Source organism: Thalassophryne amazonica, chromosome 8 (assembly GCF_902500255.1).
Source record: "Thalassophryne amazonica chromosome 8, fThaAma1.1, whole genome shotgun sequence".
Classification (NCBI taxonomy): Eukaryota; Metazoa; Chordata; class Actinopteri; order Batrachoidiformes; family Batrachoididae; genus Thalassophryne; species Thalassophryne amazonica.
This window is the reverse complement of record NC_047110.1, coordinates 5,523,862-5,540,972: the sequence shown is the minus strand read 5'-3', so window position 1 is coordinate 5,540,972 and position 17,111 is coordinate 5,523,862. Positions and strand designations below refer to the sequence as shown.

The following is a 17,111-nucleotide window of genomic DNA, read 5'->3' as shown; positions in this document are numbered from 1 at the left end:
TCAAGGAGTAAATTAGAATATAATTCTTGGGCAAATAATTATTTTATGCAACTGCTCACTCTTTTGGTTTTGGGTTTTAGTATAGTTCCCACAGATGTCCTTGAGAGGGCACTGTGGTTCCATCGCAGGGTCAGTTGAGGACATGTCTGGTTTATATCTTGAGTTCAGTTTGATAGGAGGGAGGGCATTTTGAGATGTTATTGGCAAAAAATGCTGTTCTGGGTTGGGAAGTTCTCTGAATTAGACAGGTTTCATTAAACTGTCCAATAAATCCTTTTTTGAACTGGGGTTGGCCAGAACAAGAGTACAGTTTGGAGCAAGAGTCATTTGATCAGTTATCCAAGATCGGGACTGTCCACCCTTTTTCACATTAAGGATGGCTGGAAGATCCTTGGTGCCTGGTAACAAGCAAAGTGATAACACAGTCATTCAACTTTCACATTCCAACCTGTCTGGGCAGGCAATTGTTTTGTTAAAGATGTCTCTGGACATATTCGCTACATAGGAGAGGAACTGGATTTTGGGTCAAAATGCATAGAACACTGCCATCTACTGGGTGGGAATGTAAATATCGGCCAACGATCACACGGTCGCTATTCGTTGCGCTAAAAGTAGATAGATAGATAGATAGATACTTTATTAATCCCAAGGGAAATTGTGTGGCGTCTGTTGCTCTTATTCATACATATAAAAGTTACACAAGTTAAAAAATAAGTTAATGAATAAAAACAGCACCGAGACAAATTAATAAATAAGTAGTACAAAAACAATATATAAAGTGCAACAAGTTACAGGAGTCATGGCACCTGACACTATGTTAGATTAGATATACTTTATTGATCTCACAGTGGAGAAATTATGTTTACACTCCAGTTACCTCAGACAGCAATTAGTCCACAATTATTACTTGTTTACCGTAATAGTGGCACACATCAGAATTAAAGGCAACACATACACATTTGATATTGTTTATGTGCCCTAAGTTTGAAGAAGTCCCTTATCCGAATTGAGGCATGTGGGTGAAGGCCGCACAGCAACCCTGAGATGTGCCGCCATCAGCTTGGGGGAGGACAAGGGCTGCAGCAAAAACTGCACCGCCCCTGCCGAAGGGGGAAGGAGTGACGTAGCAGTCGCCGGAAAGGGGGGCGTTGATGGGGGAAGGAGGGGGTGGGGGGAGGGAATGGAGCATGCTTCAGTCCTGTGAAAAGCAGTTTGTCTTTGTGAGATGAGATAAGAAACAGCCAATGTTCCCCAGGCCAAAACAAATCCCTCTGGAGTAAAAAACAGTCGGGCAATTTGACCTTAAGGCTTGATAAGCCTGTAATGTTATGGTTACAGTAGTGAAAAACACTTTTTAACAGTTCCACTTGCACAACCAAATCCCAATTATGAATTAAGAATATTCCCAATTATGAATTAAGAATATTCACCGGCCTCTGAAATCTTCAGCTTCAACTGCAAGGCACGCATCTGCTCCAAGATGTCATCCAATTTGCGTCTGAGTTCAAGAGTCATCGCAGTCTGCGAATGCACTGCCTTGCCAACCTCGTTAATCATGATGGACAAGTGAGGAGCCATGGTTCTTGATGCTGCCATCTTGCCAATTTTCCGGTAGATCAGGGCAGCACATAAGCCAAAAAGTACCAGCTCTGCTACCATGAGACCAAAAATGAATAAATCCTCGATGTCCTCAACGGAGAAAGGTGCCAAGCATGCAACACGCCAAGACCCCCAGGAGTCGAGGACATAGTCCGCAGGATACTTTCCATCTGGGCAGGTAGGATCCCTGATCCCAACCTTCTTGTAGAAAAAATGGTGTCAATAGCATTCAGAGACCAGCTGATCAATTCCATGGTTAATTCAATAGTAGTCCAATAGATCCAGAATCCAATATAATTTGAGGAATTCACAGTCTGGTGAAGTAGGGACTTGAAGGTCAAAAGAAGAGAACAGAGATAAGGGAGAGTGGAAGAAATGTGACCGCCCTCGTCGGAGTCCCAAGCAGAAAATGTTTAGGCATTTATAGCTCCCGTCTGCTGACCCTACATTATACAGCCTGATGGCCCAAGGGACAAAAGAGTTCTTCAGTCTGTCAGTGGAGCATTTGAGGGAGAGGAATCTGGAACTGAAGGCGCTCCCCTGCTTGGATATCACAGAGTTCAGGGGGTGGCTCTGATTGGACAGGACTGCCCTGATCTTGGAGAGTGTTCTCTTGGAGAAGGCTGGGATGTATTGTATTAAAAGCACTGGAGAAGTCAAAGAAAAGCATCCTTACAATGCATCTCCCCCACATCCAGGTATGTCAGGGCGGGGTGCAGGAGGAATCAAATCAATTTTATTTATATAGCACCAAATCACAACAAACAGCTGCCCCAAGGCGCTTTATATTGTAAGGCAAAGCCATACAATAATTACGGAAAAACCAGCCCTAACTATAAGCTTCAGCAAAAAGGAAAGTTTTAAGCCTAATCTTAAAAGTAGAGAGGGTGTCTGTCTCCCTGATCTGAATTGGGAGCTGGTTCCACAGGAGAGGAGCCTGAAAGCTGAAGGCTCTGCCTCCCATTCTACTCTTACAAACCCTAGGAACTACAAGTAAGCCTGCAGTCTGAGAGCGAAGCGCTCTATTGGGGGGGAAGAGGACAGCGTCTTCAACACCCACCCTCTCCTGGTAGGCGAACTGGAGAGGGTCCCTCACTGACTGCACTTTGGTCGCACAAGCTGTAGTCACTCAGCTCCTGAGGGCGAGACTTCATTGGAACTGGAATGATGCAGGATGTTTTCCACAGTGAGAGGACGCTCCCCAGCCGCAGACTCAGATTAAAGACCTGCTGTAGAGGGTCACCCAGCTCCGCTGAACACACCTTTAGGAGCCTTGGACAGACCTGGTCTGGACCCGCGGCCTTCCTCGAATGCCGATGTCGCAGCTCCCTGGTCACCTGTTCTGCTGTGATTGAGGGAGGAGTTGAGGTGGGAGTAGAGAGCAATTGTGTCAGAGATAAAGAGGCGCACAAAGGTACTGCAGGAGAGTGTTGGTCAGAGGAGCCTGGAGAGAGAGGGCTGTGGGGGTGAGCAGGGCATTGGGGGGAACTGAAACGGTTAAAAAAGGTGTTCAGTTCCTCTGCTTGCTGGACGTCCATGCAGCTCACATTGCCCTTGCTGCTGCAGCCTGTAATGGCTTTCATACCATTCCAGACTTCCAGCATGTTGTTTTCACCCAGCTTCCTCTCCAGCTTTTTACTGTATGCCTCTCTAGCCTCCTTCAGTCAGATTTTAACCTCACCTCCCTGAACTTCTCACAGTCTCTGCTCCTGAACCTCTTCCTTCTTTTTATTTAGGACTTGCTTCACGTCAGAGGTTATCCACGATTTACTGGTTTCACGGGCACCACCACATCCGCACAAAAGTTCAAATAGTCAGTTATACACCCAACCACCCCCTCAAGGTCCTCACCATGTACATTCATAAACACACTCCAGTCAGTGGTGGCAAAGCAGTCTCTAAGTGCCTCCTCCCCTTCAGGGGACCACTTTCTGACCTGCCTAGTAGTTACAAGTTGCCTTTTCACTCTGGGAATATATATGGGCTGCACATGGATGAGGTTATGAGCGGATTTCCCCAGAGGAGGGAGAGGGGACACTTTATATGCATCTGTGGCATTTGGTCCTATTTTTCCTTGTGGGACAGTTCACATACTGGTGAAAAGAAGGGAGAGTAGTGTCCAAAGTGACATGGTTAAAATCACCCGATATGATGAAAAATGTGTCTGGATGCTGTGACTGTAGCACCGTAGTGATGTTGTGAATGGACTCAAGCGGCGCCTCTGCCTAGGGTAGTCACAATTATTACAATATTCACCAATCGCGTTTATTTGTCATATTCACAATTACCTTGAATTATTTATTTTATCCACAAAGCATAAAACGACTCAGAATCTGACATCATTGTGCTGCAGCCTCGCTCACTCTGTTTCGCTCTCATCTTAAGGCAGGACAATAACATGGAGGCTGAGGAGCGATCCGTCCTGCCATTTGGATAAGACAGCCGATAAAATGGTGACCGTCTTCTTCAAAGCCGTCTAAAATGCGGAAGTTACTGAAGGAGCTGTCGGTGTGTGTGTGTGTGTGTGTGTGTGCACGTGGAGTCAACAGGCTGCAGAGTGCGAGGGAGGGGGTGGCGGAGGGAGATTCCTGAATGGAGGCACGACACGTTACAGTCTGAGAACCATTAGTGCACGTGAGACAGCGAGCGCGGAGCAGAGAGCGGATTTTAACCCAAGTGAACATGTTAAAAAAACAAAACCAAACTGTGGAGCTGCCTTTACTTCTCTCTGAACTTTCTCTCCCGGTGTGATTCTGCCGTTACTGTCCTGTTCACACGATGTGTGCGTTGTATGCTGAATTTATGAGATCATGAGATGAAATAAACGGTCAGATATCTTTAAAAACATATTTAAAAAATGAGAATATATGAATGAACTGAGCAAAAATTATGCATACATGAGTTTTAAAAAAAACCCTGACGTGGAGAAGCTGTGGTGATGTTCAGACGCACAGATCACAAAAAGCAGGTGAGAACTCTGAACTTTAACAGCTGTTATTTTCCAAAGGTATTTATTTGTTCAATCTTGAGCTTAATGTAGTGTTTAAGCACAAAACGTGACTGATGAGGAGAAACAGTTTCGGAAATGCAACAGAAACAACCACAAATCAGGAAAAGTTGGGACTGTATGTAAAATGAAGATAAAAATAAAAATGTTGCACTATTCCTAGTTTCTCCACTCACAGAAGCCAAACGTTCTTCCAGAGTTGTGTAATTATACTACGATAGTAGAATATAAAGAAGGGGAAAAAAGTAGACAATATATTCATCAATCGCAATTATTTGTCTGACAATTAATCGTCTCCAGAAATTTCCTAATCGTGACAACCCTACCTCCACCCTCGGAGGAATGTACACACAGTGCGCAATAACGTGCAAGAACTCACGTGGTACGTAATATGGTCTGATGCTAACAGCTAACAGCTCCAGATCACGGCTGCATATCACTGTTTTAACCGTCAGATGATTTGGATGGCACCATCTCTTGTTAGCATACAAGATGAGTCCCCCACCTTTGCTCTTTCCGCTGGAGTTGGGATCCCGGTCCGCTCGCACAGTGGAAAAGCCAGGTAGATCTACATTAGCATCCGGTGTGTAGCTGGTTAGCCATGTCTCCGTGAAGCTACAGAGAGAGCAGCTCTCTATAACTTCGCTTGATCCCCAACAACGCGGTAAGCTCATCCATCTTGTTCGTTAGCGCGTTGACATTCCCCATAACAATCGAGGGGATCGGTGGTTTAACAAGCCTCCGCCTGGTGATTCTAGCCTTCTTTTTAGCCTTGTGTTTATGTCCAGTTTGGCAACCCCGATACTTCCACCTTAGCTCCGGTGGAATCTGATGGAGTATTCCCATCTTCGCATAGTCTCTCAGTGCCCATAACTCCTCTCTTGTGTAAACTAATATATTAATGCTGACTTGCATTACTAGAATCAGAGAAAGAGTCCCAAAACAAGCACAAAAGTCCAAAATCACACTCAATCGAGCAAACAGACCTGCAGCCCCGCACGTGCAGGTGCACATAACACAGGCGCAGGTTGTGAGTGGACTTCTGTTGAGAGGATCTTCTTTCAGAAACTGTGTGGCCGGGAACGAGGCTGTAGCTGTGTGAGTGGCTCCCCTCACACCGGGCAGAGAGACAGGAGCCGGCCAGTGGGCGAACAATCACTCCCCCCCTAGAGCGGACCGTGTGTTTTTTAAAAATAGACAAACACACTGCTTCGCTTTAAATGCGCGGTCAGTCTATTTCAGATGATCAGTGTGGACCCTCTTTCTCTTAAAAGGCTCTTATTTAATCTGTGTGTCGTGTTGGAAAGGTGTAGCTATTGTTGCTATTTTGATTAGCTGTTATGCTCTTGTCTTCTTCTGTCTTTTTTTTTGTTGTTGTTCTGGGGTCGTTGCAGCACCACACACAGGCCTGGCATATGTACTACAATGTTAAACAAAGCTTTGAGGCACAGAATGTTTTGTTACTCGACTAATCGTTTCAGCCCTAAATCAAACCATAAGTGAAAACTGCCTTGCTTTTGATGTCTTCTGCCACGTCTGTGCTGTTCCATGTTGAAAGTAAAACAGACTTCCTTACAGTGGGCAGGGCATTCAAAGACAAAAGCTATGACTTGTTTGTGTTGGTTTTGTGATCGCCTTTGATTTTACTCAGAAGCGTTGGCGGTGTTTAAACTGCCAGTGTACTGTACTCAATATTTAAAGTTAGCAGTTAGCAATTAACTGTAACTTTGGCTAAATGGTTTATCGGTTTAACTTTATAAAAGTCAACTTTTAAGGTTAGCGGGTTAGCGGTTATCAAAGCTAATGTTTTGGTTAGCTGTGCCCACTACTGTCTTCATATCTAATGTGTCTCTAAAGCACGAAAATCGAGCTGATGACATTTGTCCCTCTGTCTCCTTTCTCTCCATTCTTTAGGTGTCCAAGCTGCCAAAAGTCCTTTGCAAAACCAATCAGCTCTGCTTCTCTTCAGATTCCTCCAAACTCTATGCTTCATCCATGAATTCATCAGTCATAGTGGTTGTCCTTAATACGTTTGAGTGCAAATACCTTCACACCCTCAAACCCAAGTCAGGTGAGGCCAGGACCTGCACTGACCAGACAGACAGAGGGACCGTACAGTGCCATACTGTTTGTATGACCTGATGATTGATGTCAATGAAGGCCAGTGACTTAGAAATGTTCCTGTATCCAGATGGTTCAGTGCTCTTTGACTTTGCAAAATGTTGGGGGTTACATGTTGCTGGAACCTAATACCAGTGTCCAGAGACTCACCACTGAACGTGGTATTCCTCTCCAGTGATGGGAGTTTTTTGGGAATTCACAGAAATCGGGGTTTTTATTTCCGTGGCAAACATTTCCAGGTTATTTTTGTTTTCCTGGCCCTTGTCGGATTTAGACTGTGGTCTGATTTCATGATGTTCATGTTTGTAAAATCACTTTCATATCCTGATCTCAGACTGATGGGTAAATGTAACAAGCCACCACTCACAACACAACACACAACAGCCAATGAGAGACACTTTTACAGATTTTACCGTGAACTGTGCATCGTGTTGAAACTACAAGAAAAAAAAATGGCTAAACCGTTGTTCTGCTGCAGGGAGATGATTTAAAGTTCATCAGGAATAAAGGATCAAGCAAAAAGGACCAAACCATTTTAAGCATCATTTATACAGAAACATTAACACTCCCCTTAAGTCTCTGATCTCATTATATCTTGTTTTTGATGGAATTTGTTGTTGTCAGTTGATGTTATTTCATACAAATCAAACACTGTCTTTGGGATAAATCGACTTCAAACTGCCTCCACGTAAACGTGATGTGTCAGCCTGCTAAATCTGCATTTTATGGTTTCTTTTGTTACATGGACGTGAAATATTAATGTGAGTTAAAATATGATAAATATTTAACACACTCATAGAAATCAAATATTGATGTGAAAAACACTGAAGTTTTGAGTCTCCAAGAAATACTGACGTCAGCACTGGATGGAAAAATCTGTTTTATTGTGTTTCCCATTTATAGAAATGAATAAGAGTCTAATTTAAACCCAAATCAGTGTTCCTGAGAACTAAAAGTGATATTGGTGACTTCATGAACACTCGATGCAGCTTTACTTGTATCAGATTTTATTTTAATTTATGACGCTATCAGTTATTATAAAAACAAATGGACAAAGATAGATGTTTAGATGAATGTAGAGAGAACAATAACAGTCCAATGTCAATATTCTGATCCATGTGCCAGACGTTATGGCTTATAGTTCTGTTATCTTGCCTATATGGCTGGAAGGCTCGCGGACATGGACGCAACTAGTGATCTGAGTAGAATGTGGGAGTTCGTGATACTGAAGGTGTCCACAGGAGGTGGTGTTTAGTATCTTTGGGCACTGTTGAATCATTTAGAGGAATAGTTGTACACGGCTTGATGGAAGTTCTGAGCTGTGTAGGACGGGGTCCACAACCTTTTTTGCACCATGGACAGATTTGCTTTATTTTTCTTTTCATGGACCTGTTGATAATAAGGAGGTGATGGTGGCATTGTTGGTATCAGAACATTTAAGTATTGTTTGGATATTAAACACATGGTATTTTGACATGAAATCCCACACTTTCCTCTCCTCAGCCATGTCCTCTAACTCTTCCTAGGAGATCCCTAACTCTTGGGATCTCCAGCTGGAAAATAAATGATTGATGATGATTCTTGTCTGGATTCCGTTCCAGCTTCCAGACCTGTCAAGCTGTTTGTAGCATTTTCTCCCTCATAATTCTGCTCTTGACAAAGGAGAACGCGGTGAGGCTGTTGTCCACGTGCTGTGAACGTGTGTTGTGGCAGCTCTCGGTGAGGAGGAGCAGGCGGTCACTGTGTCTGACCGCAGTTTGCATTTCCTTTCCAGGCAGCAGGCAGCGCGCCCACCTGCTCTGTACCAGTGATGATGGGAAATGGCTCGCCGCCGCCAACACGGACTGTGAGATCCACATCTACAATCTTCACACTCTAAAGGTCAGGAATCAACCAAACAATCTGGCGGTCAACGCCCAGGAAACTGTAACACACCTCCAACCACAGGCAGCTCCTCTGAAGTTTCAGAATTATTCCTAAAACCAAGTGATCCGCTCAGGATTTTAGGAATCTTGTTGCCAGATACAGTAGTGTTCAGAATAATAGTAGTGCTATGTGACTAAAAAGATTAATCCAGGTTTTGAGTATGTTTCTTATTGTTACATGGGAAACAAGGTACCAGTAGATTCAGTAGATTCTCACAAATCCAACAAGACCAAGCATTCATGATATGCACACTCTTAAGGCTATGAAATTGGGCTATTAGTAAAAAAAAGTAGAAAAGGGGGTGTTCACAGTAATAGTAGCATCTGCTGTTGATGCTACAAACTCAAAACTATTATGTTCAAACTGCTTTTTTAGCAATCCTGTGAATCACTAAACTAGTATTTAGTTGTATAACTACAGTTTTTCATGATTTCTTCACATCTGCAAGGCATTAATTTTGTTGGTTTGGAACCAAGATTTTGCTGGTTTACTAGTGTGCTTGGGGTCATTGTCTTGTTGAAACACCCATTTCAAGGGCATGTCCTCTTCAGCATAAGGCAACATGACCTCTTCAAGTATTTTGACATATCCAAACTGATCCATGATACCTGGTATGTGATATATAGGCCCAACACCATAGTAGGAGAAACGTGCCCATATCATGATGCTTGCACCACCATGCTTCACTGTCTTCACTGTGAACTGTGGCTTGAATTCAGTTTGGGGGTCGTCTCACAAACTGTCTGTGGCCCTTGGACCCAAAAAGAACAGTTTTACTCTCATCAGTCAACAAAATATTCCTCCATTTCTCTTTAGGCCAGTTGATGTGTTCTTTGGCAAATTGTAACCTCTTCTGCACATGTCTTTTATTTAACAGAGGGACTTTGCGGGGGATTCTTGCAAATAAATTAGCTTCACACAGGCGTCTTCTAACTGTCACAGCACTTACAGGTAACTCCAGACTGTCTTTGATTATCCTGGAGCTGATCAGAGGGTGAGCCTTTGCCATTCTTGTTATTCTTCTATTCATTTTGATGGTTGTTTTGCGTTTTCTTCCACACGTCTCTGTTTTTTTGTCCATTTTAAAGCATTGTAGATCATTGTAGATGAACAGCCTGTAATTTTTTGCACCTGTGTATACGTTTTCCCCTCTCCAATCAACTTTTTAATCAAACTACGCTGTTCTTCTGAACAATGTCTTGAATGTCCCATTTTTCTCAGGCTTTCAAAGAGAAAAGCATGTTCAAAAGGTGCTGGCCTCATCCTTACATAAGGGACACCTGATTCACACCTGTTTGTTCCACAAAATTGACAAACTCACTGACTGAATGCCGCACTACTATTATTGTGAACACCCCCTTTTCTACTTTTTTTTTTTACTAATAGCCCAATTTCATAGCCTTAAGAGTGTGCATATCATGAATGCTTGGTTTTGTTGGATTTGTGAGAATCTGCTGAATCTACTGGTACCTTGTTTCCCATGTAACAATAAGAAATATACTCAAAACCTGGATTAATCTTTTTAGTCACATAGCACTACTATTATTCTGAACACTACTGTATTTAAACATTTATTTTATCTTCAGAATTTCATTCATATTTGTCCTTTTGTGTCAATATTTTCACTGATATTAGTTCTTTTCTGTGATAAAAATCCAAATTAATAACAACAATTTAATTAATTTTCAGTTCCTGTAAGTTAATTTTAAAAATGTCAGGGAGATGAATAGTTTTTCTCACCACTATGAGTAAGTGTTGTTTGTGTGTTTAGTTCCATTGCAGAGTTCCAGTGTGCAGTTCCTGCCCTACTGCCATCGGCATCCACCCGACGACAGGCAGCCTCGTCATCGTGCACGCTGATAGACAGGTAGGCACTGCACCCAGGTCCCTGACGGCACGTCTGCGTGTCACGTGTTTCCGCGGCGAAGAGTTGGTTCAGGTTGTTGGGAAGCTTTCCCGCTGTTAGGTATCCACCGGGGTTGGAGCCCTGAAACGCTCAGAACAGGAAACCTGATACAGCAAATGAATTCAGATTTAACTGCAACAACCACAGTACAGGAGTCCTGGAAGTCGTACGAAGTTATTCTCATATTCTACATTCTGAATGTTGCTCTGTCAGAAAGCTTCATTGGCACTAATTTTCATATGTGCTCACAATGAAAAATAAAACAAAAAACTGCATTTTTAAGCTCTTTTTTTTTTTTTTTTGCTAATACTGATATGTAATCGTGCATCACTAGTTTTCTGCCAAACGCATGAATTGTGTAATCGGCAGTTGATAGAGACATAACACTGGAAGTGTCGTGACTGACTGAAAGGACGCGAACCAAGACCCAAAGATGGATGATTGCAAGCAGATATTGATCAGTAAAATATTTGTGATTGATTTGTATGAATGACTTCAGAATGAAGTCACACAGTCAAACACACTGTTACACACAGACGTGTGTTCCTGTTGTGGTGTGTAGCGCCTACAGCGTGTGCGTGGGCGCTCTGGCGCTGTTTTGTTGTGTTGTATTATTGTGGATGCTTTTGGCTGAGTGGCGGGTCTCGCTCTGATCGCCTCCTTGTGTGTGGTGCAGATCTTCGAGTACTCGCTGGCTCAGAAGGAGTACACCGCGTGGAGCCGAAAGCTGCAGAAACAAGGACTGCACCGCCTGTGGCTGGAGAGGGACACGCCCGTCACCCACATCGCCTTCAGTCCAAAAAACCCAGCCCACATCATTCTGCACGACACCTACATGTTCTGCGTGCTGGATCAGAGTCTGGTACGTTAACACGAGACTTTTCTCAGTGTTGCGTGCGTTTAGCTGCAGCGTGTTGGACTGTGAGGTAACCGCTTTCTCCGCGCAGCCTCTTCCTGGACCTACGAGCCTGTTCTACAACCAGCTGACACTCCAGAGTCTGCCCGAGTCTGAGCGGGTCACACAGAGCCACGCCTTCAAGATCTGCAAGAACTTCCAGGTACGTCTCCACGCTCAGTGTAATCTGATTACATCCTGACTGTATCTGGATACTTTATTACTCATGTAATAGTCAAAGTGTCCGAAGATGGTGTCTCAGCGTTGTGTTTGTACAGTAATGTTCAGAATAATAGTAGTGCTATGTGACTAAAAAGATTAATCCAGGTTTTGAGTATATTTCTTATTGTTACATGGGAAACAAGGTGCCAGTAGATTCAGTAGATTCTCACAAATCCAACAAGACCTGTTGTGTGGGCCGCTGAAGAGGAGGTACTGCTGGCCCACCACCACCAGAGGGCGCCCTGCCTGGAGTGCGGGCTCCAGGCACCAGAGGGCGCCGCCGCCCCACAGGAGCAGCCTCGGTAACAGCTGTCACCCATCACCTGAGACAGCTGACGGCAATTATCACTGGGGTATATCAGCAGGACGGCATCTCCACCTCATCGCCGAGATATCGCTTCTACCGGAGAGGTAACTTATCGAAGCATACAGAGTACATATTCTTGACTGAGCTAGTTTATTGGATTACTGTTCCAACGAGAGGTGGAGGTACCTTTCCTGCCGTTCGGAGTTCTGGGTGCAAACGCGCCCCCATCTAACTGTTCTTTTTCCCTCGCCAGCAGTACCAGGTCCGACACGCGGAGGCAGTGGCCACCTGGGAGTTCGGGACTTGGCGGCTCCAGTATTCCCGGGGTCCTGTGGCGGAGGAAGCCGTGTGGTTCCGGTCTTACCTTGGAGAGGCGTCTCCTATCTTCGAGCCTGCCCACACGACACTTTTGTGTATTGACTGTTGTCCATTTCTGTAATTGGTTGTATTCGTTGTGCACATTCACAACAGTAAAGCGTTGTTATTTTGACTTACTCCATTGTCCGTTCATTTGCGCCCCCTGTTGTGGGTCCGTGTTCCTACACTTTCCCAACAAGACCAAGCATTCATGATATGCACACTCTTAAGGCTATGAAATTGGGCTATTAGTAAAAAAAAGTAGAAAAGGGGGTGTTCACAATAATAGTAGCATCTGCTGTTGACGCTACAAACTCAAAACTATTACATTCAAACTGCTTTTTTAGCAATCCTGTGAATCACTAAACTAGTATTTAGTTGTATAACCACAGTTTTTCATGATTTCTTCACATCTGTGAGGCATTAATTTTGTTTGTTTGGAACCAAGATTTTGCTGGCTTACTAGTGTGCTTGGGGTCATTGTCTTGTTGAAACACCCATTTCAAGGGCATGTCCTCTTCAGCATAAGGCAACATGACCTCTTCAAGTATTTTGACATATCCACACTGATCCATGATACCTGGTATGCGATATATAGGCCCAACACCATAGTAGGAGAAACATGCCCATATCATGATGCTTGCACCACCATGCTTCACTGTCTTCACTGTGAACTGTGGCTTGAATTCAGAGTTTGGGGGTCGTCTCACAAACTGTCTGCGGCCCTTGGACCCAAAAAGAACAGTTTTACTCTCATCAGTCCACAAAATATTCCTCCATTTCTCTTTAGGCCAGTTGATGTGTTCTTTGGCAAATTGTAACCTCTTCTGCACGTCTTTTATTTAACAGAGGGATTTTGCGGGGGATTCTTGCAAATAAATTAGCTTCACACAGGCGTCTTCTAACTGTCACAGCACTTACAGGTAACTCCAGACTGTCTTTGATCATCCTGGAGCTGATCAATGGGTCAGCCTTTGCCATTCTGGTTATTCTTCTGTCCATTTTGATGGTTGTTTTCCGTTTTCTTCCACGTGTCTCTGTTTTTTTTGGTCCATTTTAAAGCATTGGAGATCATTGTAGATGAACAGCCTATAATTTTTTTGCACCTGCGTATAAGTTTTCCCCTCTCCAATCAACTTTTTAATCAAACTACGCTGTTCTTCTGAACAATGTCTTGAACGTCCCATTTTCCTCAGGCTTTCAAAGAGAAAAGCATGTTCAACAGGTGCTGGCTTCATCCTTAAATAGGCGACACCTGATTCACACCTGTTTGTTCCACAAAATTGATGAACTCACTGACTGAATGCCACACTACTATTATTGTGAACACCCCCTTTTCTACTTTTTTTTTTACTAATAGCCCAATTTCATAGCCTTAAGAGTGTGCATATCATGAATGCTTGGTCTTGTTGGATTTGTGAGAATCTAATGAATCTACTGGTACCTTGTTTCCCATGTAACAATAAGAAATATACTCAAAACCTGGATTAATCTTTTTAGTCACATAGCACTACTATTATTCTGAACACTACTGTATGTTGGTGACAGAAAAGAGACGGCGTCCTCACGAAGGTTCCAACAGCAGAATCGTTCTGTCTGAAAACATGATGAATTCACTGAGTTGTCAGTGATGGAGGTTTTCTGTAAATTCACGGAAATCCGGGTTTTTACTTACGTGGTGAATGTTTCCGGGTTATTTTTGATAGCATACGCCAGAATCCGTTAATGTTCCACAGCCAAACAGTTGGTGGCGGTAATGCACCGTGTTGGTTTGCAAACTGCCATTAAACTCGAAAGAAGGGTTTTTTTTGTTTTTCTGTTGCGTATCAGATTTAGTCTCTGGTCTGTATTTGTAAAATTGTTTGGAAACATCTCTGATGAGACGTCAAAGTGGATATTTAGTCTCACGTTTTCATGTCCTGATCCAACACTGAAGGATAATGTTACATGGCGCCGCTTGTCCACACAGCAGCCAATGAGACACGATGCTACAGATTTTACCGTGAACTCCGCATCGTGTTGAAACGACAGTGAAAAGGATGAAACGTTGTTCTGCTGCTGGGAGATGATTTAAAGTTCATCAGAAATAAATTCAAATGGGGCTGGTTCAACCAGAAAGGACCAAAACGCTGCCCCGACTTATTATTCATCATTTATATGGAAACATTAACGATCCCGTTAAGTCTTTGATCTCATTATATCGTGTGTTTGATGAAATTCATTTGCAGTTGAAGTTATTCAAGTTACTTTACACAAATTAAATTGTCTTTGGGATGAATTGATTTCAAACGGTCTCCATGCAAACGTTTGTTAGCCTGCTAAATCTGCATTTTATGGTTTCTTCTGTTACATCAACTTGAAATCAGGTGAATATGATAAATATTTAACATGCTCGTAGAAGCCAGATATTGATGTGAAAAATGCATAGTTACATATATGAAAGCTAGAGGGCGGACTCCCTGTTACCGCTAATGTAATACTGCTGTGCCTACATGGGGGCAGGAAGGAGAAATTGCATGCCACTCTTGAAAAATCTGAGCCGCCTTGAACGCCTCATACAGCTGTTGCCACAACCATTTGCATGCAGCACATGCACTCTACATTCATGTGCTGCTCACACCTGTAACCCATTCCAATCACGGGCAAGATGAGGTCACATTGTCAGCTGATTGTGTTCGCAGCATTCGCACAGCATGTCATACGTAGTTCAGATGGCATGATGGGCTGCACGAATCATCACCCATGTCGCACCGTGGCCGAATGACACGATCGAGGCAGCCTTCACACCAGCGGCCAAAAGACGGCGGAGTGCCCATTCGACTCCCTCTCGGCAGGTGTCAGCCGGAGTCCAGGTGCCACCCATGAACATCCAACACCACTTGTGGGGCACTTAGAAAAGGCGGGGCTGTTTGCGCAGCCAGCATGAGAGTGGAGGGCAGGCGACCACATTCAAGCCACGCTGTGCAAATGTCTAAGTGCCCCACAAGTGTGCCGTTACCAAGCAACACGTATGTCATGCAAGTGTGCTTCCCCTTCCTCCATTACACGTGTGGTGTGCAAGTGTGTTGCTCACCACCATTCCCATGAACCAACATTGGGTCACGCTCTCATGCCGTCATGATATGCTGATAATTATTTACAGACAAGATCACATGGGGACTGACCAGCTACATCTGAGCGCGTACGGCAAGGCACCTCTCAGCGGATCGCCCACCAGTGACTCGCTGACAGCTGGAAATGACGGTGTCCCGTTGAGATGAGGTGAACGTCGAGATTAGATGCATCGCGCTACGCATGCGCAGTACGCTCTACCCCGGACTTGGAAGACGTCACCCGTCGAGATGAGGTGCCTCGCTCAACTACACATGGGGAGATGATGTAATTCGCTCGACGTGCAACTGCGCATGTGCATTGTTTTTTTTTTTGTTTTTGTCTTTTCCGTAATAGTTTTTATTTATTTATTAATTGCATTCAGTGTATTTATAACCTGGTAAATAAAACATTTTCTGTATTTTACGTTAGGACCATAAATGTATGTATATGTATATTTTGCCTGTCAAAATAAGCTAACTCCAGGTTAAAAATACTTATTGTTTTATAGTGAGTAGATTTTATACATTACTACGTTCGGATGAACAATTTATACATTTACTTGCCCATCAAAATAAGCGAACTTTGTCATGTAATTTTTTCAGTGCACACGTGCAGTTATGCGACGCACCTCATCTCGACAGAACAATGGCTCAGTGCACACGATGTTAAATTAAAAACACAGAGAACACAGCCCGGACAAGTATATCAGTAACTATATGCGTATTTCTTTCAGTAATGATACATTAAGTGCCCCCCACCAAAAAAAAAAAAAAATTTTTTTTTTGGAGATTTGTTTGGTGGGTAAATAGACCTGAAAATGCACCAGAATGCATCTGAGATCTCAAATTTTTCTGGGGGAGAACCCCCCCCACACCCCCCGCCAGGGGCTTCGAGACTTTGGCCTGTGCCAAACATTTTCAGTTTTTCTTTTCTTATATTTTCCCCCCATGGCCCACTTTCAACCCTGGTTGTAAACAAACCCTGAGCCTGATTTTGGACTAATGGACTCACAGCACTTTGTGTTTCAGGGCAGTTGGACGGACGCTGATGTCCAGAACGTTGGTGTTCATGTGACTCTTCAGGTTTTGTGCAGATGTTTGCTTTGGAGCGTCTTTACTGACCCACGTCTGCTGTTTGTCCCCCGCAGGACCTGATGTATGTCTGCTTACTGGAGGACCTGTCTCTGGTTGTAATAGAGCGCCCCCTACTGGACATCCGCTCTCAGCTGCCTGCACCTGTCCGGCAGAAGAAGTTTGCCACGTGAAGGTTTTGCTCCTGGTTTCCTGACGACAGCGTCTTTGTGACGTTGAACTACAGACTCTTCTGGTGCCCTGAGAACCTGAACCCACAGTGTTTTTACTCATTTATTCAAAAAGAACCAAAAATAAATGCACAGAAAACACTGGAACTTTATTTTTCCTCCTCCTGTGTTTAAAAAAAACACTCTGACCCTTGACCTCTGTCACTGTGCACAGTGTTAGACCCACATTAACATTTTAAAGTAAACAAAGCATTGGATCCTGAACCTAGTCCTCGGGGACCCTGAACTACATAAGAACAGTTTCACAGGACCAGAAACAAACAAACTACGTGATACAGGAGAGAAGACATTCATTTAAGAAATACAACATGAATAATAACGTCCACCATGAACAACAAAAAAATAACTGCTGCCAGT

General features: G+C 43.7%; 1 protein-coding gene across 1 annotated transcript in view; it reads left to right on the top strand.

Moving 5' to 3' along the window:
- Positions 1-16,822, top strand: part of utp4 (UTP4 small subunit processome component) — a 58,268-nt gene extending 41,446 nt beyond the window's left edge. Inside the window, exons 11-16 of the mRNA XM_034175699.1 lie at positions 6,521-6,677; positions 8,502-8,608; positions 10,425-10,520; positions 11,236-11,421; positions 11,507-11,617; positions 16,581-16,822. Coding sequence (XP_034031590.1) covers positions 6,521-6,677; positions 8,502-8,608; positions 10,425-10,520; positions 11,236-11,421; positions 11,507-11,617; positions 16,581-16,697 — 774 coding nt within the window. The 3' untranslated portion in view covers positions 16,698-16,822. The remainder of the gene's footprint in view (positions 1-6,520; positions 6,678-8,501; positions 8,609-10,424; positions 10,521-11,235; positions 11,422-11,506; positions 11,618-16,580) is intronic.
- Positions 16,823-17,111: the final 289 nt, after the last annotated feature.